General features: G+C 70.4%; 1 protein-coding gene across 1 annotated transcript in view; it reads left to right on the top strand.

Annotated features, from left to right (window-relative positions):
- Positions 1-68: 68 nt before the first annotated feature.
- Positions 69-4,242, top strand: part of NPR1 (natriuretic peptide receptor 1) — a gene marked incomplete at its 3' end in the record, with an annotated part of 5,692 nt that continues 1,518 nt past the window's right edge. The window contains exons 1-13 of the mRNA XM_035312943.1: positions 69-905; positions 1,210-1,323; positions 1,595-1,730; positions 1,975-2,066; positions 2,154-2,289; positions 2,382-2,466; positions 2,561-2,681; positions 2,794-2,868; positions 2,953-3,030; positions 3,124-3,228; positions 3,376-3,447; positions 3,586-3,745; positions 3,823-3,978. Coding sequence (XP_035168834.1) covers positions 747-905; positions 1,210-1,323; positions 1,595-1,730; positions 1,975-2,066; positions 2,154-2,289; positions 2,382-2,466; positions 2,561-2,681; positions 2,794-2,868; positions 2,953-3,030; positions 3,124-3,228; positions 3,376-3,447; positions 3,586-3,745; positions 3,823-3,978 — 1,489 coding nt within the window. The remainder of the gene's footprint in view (positions 906-1,209; positions 1,324-1,594; positions 1,731-1,974; positions 2,067-2,153; positions 2,290-2,381; positions 2,467-2,560; positions 2,682-2,793; positions 2,869-2,952; positions 3,031-3,123; positions 3,229-3,375; positions 3,448-3,585; positions 3,746-3,822; positions 3,979-4,242) is intronic.

The following is a 4,242-nucleotide window of genomic DNA, read 5'->3' as shown; positions in this document are numbered from 1 at the left end:
GCCGCTTTCCGGGGGCGCCGCCTGCCCGGGGTTGGCACGGCCGGGGCACCGGCACCCCGCTCCCGCCGGGCCGGAGCCGTCTGGGCGCCCCCCCCCCCCGGGAACGGCGGCTCCAGGGGCTGGCAGCGGCGGGCGACGTCCGCCCGACCCCGCTGTCCCCGCTGGGTGCTGTCTGGGGACCCGGCGGTGGCAGCCCGGTGACGCCGGGCAGCACCCCAGGGTGCTGCTGGGGGGCGCGGGGCAGCGGCACCCACCCCGGGGTCCCGGCGAATAAATCTCGGCCGTCGATCTCGGCCGTGCGGAGAAGGAAACGGAGTCAGGAAAACAGGAAACCTCGGGCAGGGCCCGGCAGGGGCACGCGGGCGGGCAGCGGGCGCGGGACCCCCGCTCCCCCCAGCGTCCCGCTTGGTGCCCCCCGGGGGCACCGCAGCCCCCCCCCCCCCCCCCCCCAGTCCCTGCTGCACGCTGTGCTGGGTGGCACAGCCCAAGGCACGTCCCCTGCTGCGGGATGGGGGAACCTCGGGTCTGATAACAGGACGGGGCTGTTATTAAATCGCCCTAATTATCGCTGCCGGTCCGGCTGCTGCAAATCCAGACCCAGGCGCGGAGGGGCTCGGGGTGCTGGGCTGAGGTCACTGTCCCCGTTTGGGGTTCACCACCCGGGGGGGGGGGGTCCGGTGCCATAAGCGGTCTCTCCCCGCGCAGTTGTCTACGTGTGCTGCGCGCCGGACACGCTGCGGGAGCTGATGCTGCAAGCCTGGCGCGAGGGGCTCACCCGCGGCGACTACGCCTTCTTCTATATCGACATCTTCGGGGCCAGCCTGCAGGGCAGCCACTTCCCCGAGCCACAGCGGCCCTGGAAGCGGGGTGACCGCGACGACGCCAGCGCCCGGCAAGCCTTCGAGGTGAGCACCCCGGGGTGCTGCGCGTGGGCAGGGACCGCCCCCCCCCCGTGCGCCCTCTTCTCCCCCACGTGAGTTGCCGGCGCTGCCCCAGCCTCCCCTGCCCGCCCGCTCCCTGCTGGCAGCCCCGGAGGAGGAAGGAAGCGAGATTAATTTCCCCAGGTCCCGGCTCCAGCGCTGCCCGCAGCTATTAATAGGCGCAGCACGAAGGCAGCCTGCCCCGGCCCCTGCGTCTTGGGGGACCCCGTAACGGAGGGGAGCGGGCAGGGTCCCCGTCCCCGCTGCCAACTGCTCGCCCTCGCCCCAGGCCGTCACCATCATCACCTACAAGGAGCCCGAAAACCCCGAGTACCGGCCCTTCCTGGCCCGGCTCAAGGAGGAGGCGCTCACCCACTTCAACTACACCATGAAGGACGGCTTGGTAGGGCACGGGGACCGCGCTGGGAAAGGTGGGGGGCACGGGCTGGGGCTGCTGGGGGACAGCGGTGGAGCTGGGGACACGGCACGGAGCTGGGTACGGAGGGACAGGGGATGGAGGCAGGGACACGGGGACATGGGATGGAGCTGGGGACGTTGGGGACAATAAGTGGAGACAGGGATGGGGCTGGGGACAAAGGGACCTGGGGCTGCTGGGGACGAGAGGATGCGGGTCCCCGGCTGTGCCCTGTCCCCAGCCAGCTCCGTGCCCCCAGATGAACTTCATCGCGGCTGCCTTCCACGACGGGGTGCTGCTCTACGCCCAGGCCGTCAACGAGACGCTGGAGCGGGGTGGCTCCATCACCAACGCCTCCGCCATCACCCGCCAGATGTGGAACCGGACCTTCTACGGTGGGCACCAACCTGTCCCCAACCTGTCCCCAACCTGTCCCTGGCCCCAGCCCGGCCCCAGCCCCAGCAGGGCTGGGTGCTGCCCGTCCACTGTGCTCCCAGGCTGGTATTTTGGGATCGGAGCCAGCGGGATGGAGATTTACAGCCCGGGGCACGACGGAGCCACCATCCCCGCCAGCGCTGGCCCCATGCCCCTGGCTGGGGTCCCTGGCTTGTCCCCGAGCCCCTCGCCCTCCGTCCCCAGGCGTCACCGGCTTCCTGAAGATCGACGAGAACGGGGACCGGGAGAGCGACTACTCCCTGTGGGACATGGACCCGGTGCGCGGTGACTTCCAGGTGAGAGCCGGCCCCAGCGCGGGGCCACCTCGGTCCCCAGGGGGCTACCGGGGGCCTCGTCCCACCCGCGCCTCGTCCCCATCCCAGATCGTGGCCAACTACAACGGCACCACCAAGAAGATCCACATGGTGCCGGGGCGCGAGATCCACTGGCCGGGGAACAAGGTTCCCTCCGACGTCCCCCCCTGCGGCTTTGACAACAGCGACCCGCAGTGCCACAAGGGTGAGCGGCGGGGGGTCGGCGGGGGGAGACCCCCGTCGGGGCAGGGGCTGGGGCGCCCACGAGCCCCTCACCGCCCTCCTCTCACCCCGCAGCCAGCCTGAGCACCCTGGAGGTGCTGTCCCTCGTGGTCAGCCTGATCCTCCTGGCCATCACCATCATCTCCTTCTTCATCTACAGGTGCGGGTACCGGGCCGGGGAGGGAGGGGGCGGCCCTGTGTGCCCCAGGGGGTTGGGGGACCCCCGGGGGTCTCATCCTGCCCTCCCGCTGCAGGAAGCTGCAGCTGGAGAAGGAGCTGGCGGCCGAGCTGTGGCGCATCCGCTGGGAGGACGTGCAGATGAGCAGCCTGGAGAAGCACCTGCGCAGCGCCGGGAGCAAGCTCACGCTCTCGCTGGTGAGCGCCCAAAACATCCCCAGACCCCCCCCGACAGTGGGGACAGGGACGGGGACAGGGACAGGGACAGGGACAGGGACAGGGACGAGCTCACCCCGCGTGCTTCCCGCAGAGGGGCTCCAACTACGGCTCGCTGATGACCACAGAGGGGCAGTTCCAGGTCTACGCCAAGACGGCGTACTACAAGGTATGGGGGCACGGGAGCGGGGCGCCCACCACCCCACCGGGTGCCCCCCGCCCACCCGGCGCCCACCACCTCGCCTGCCCCCAGGGCAACTTGGTGGCCGTGAAGCACCTCAACCGCAAGCGGATCGAGCTGACGCGCAAGGTCTTGTTCGAGCTGAAGCACGTAGGTGGAGCTGGGGGGGGTGGGGGGGACGGGGCACGGGGCAGGGTCCCCGGAGCGGGGCAGAGCCCGGCCCCACAGCCCGCTGTCCCCTAGATGCGGGACATCCAAAACGAGCACCTGACCCGCTTCATCGGCGCCTGCACCGACCCCCCGAACATCTGCATCCTGACCGAGTACTGCCCCCGCGGGAGCCTCCAGGTGCCAGCGGGGTCCCCGCTCCCCGACAGGAGCCCGTCACCCAGCGTCGGGGCTGCACGGGGCCAGCCCCCTGCCTTCAGGCTGCATCGCCCCGCGGGTCTGCCCGTGGTGGGGTAGAGCAGCGAGGTGACCCCCGTGCACCCCCAGGACATCCTGGAGAACGAGAGCATCACGCTGGACTGGATGTTCCGCTACTCCCTCACCCACGACATCGTTAAGGTAATGAGATGCTTCCCACGGGGGTCCCCACGGGGCGGGGGGACCGGGTCCGAGCACCCTCCGTCCGTCCACCCATCATCCACCCATCATCTACCCACGCACCCACCCACGCACCCACCCGTCCATCGTCCCGTCCAGGGCATGCAGTTCCTGCACAACGGCGTCATCATCTCCCACGGGAACCTCAAGTCCTCCAACTGCGTGGTGGACAGCCGCTTCGTGCTGAAGATCACCGACTACGGGCTGGAGAGCTTCCGCGCGGCCCCCGACGGCGAGGACTCCCACGCGCTCTTCGCCAGTGAGCAGCGCCCCCGTGCCCTGCCGCCCCCGTCCCCGGGGTCCCTGCCCGGCCCGACCCCGTCCCTGGTGCCGCAGAGAAGCTGTGGACGGCGCCCGAGCTGCTGCGGATGGAGGCGCCGCCGGCGCGGGGCTCGCAGAAGGGCGACGTGTACAGCTTTGGCATCATCCTGCAAGAGATCGCCCTGCGCAACGGCGTCTTCTACGTGGAGGGCATGGACCTGAGCCCCAAAGGTGCGAAGGGGATGGGGTGACGGCGCCGGGGAGGTGCTGAGGGGCGCTTGGACCCATTGCGATGGGTGCTGGGATGTGGGATGGGGAGCTGGGACCTGTAGGGGGGTCTTGGACCTGCTGTGATGGGTGCTGGGACCTGGGATGGGGTGATGGGACCTGCTATGGGGTCTTGGACTTGCTGTGGGGTGCTTGGACCCACTGCCGTGGGGTCTTGGACCTACTGCAATGGATGCCTGGACCTGCTGTGGGGTCTTGGACCTGCTG

The sequence above is a fragment of the Oxyura jamaicensis genome, assembly GCF_011077185.1.
Source record: "Oxyura jamaicensis isolate SHBP4307 breed ruddy duck chromosome 25 unlocalized genomic scaffold, BPBGC_Ojam_1.0 oxy25_random_OJ72540, whole genome shotgun sequence".
In the NCBI taxonomy this organism is placed as follows: domain Eukaryota; kingdom Metazoa; phylum Chordata; class Aves; order Anseriformes; family Anatidae; genus Oxyura; species Oxyura jamaicensis.
This window is presented reverse-complemented; position numbering and strand designations above follow the sequence as displayed.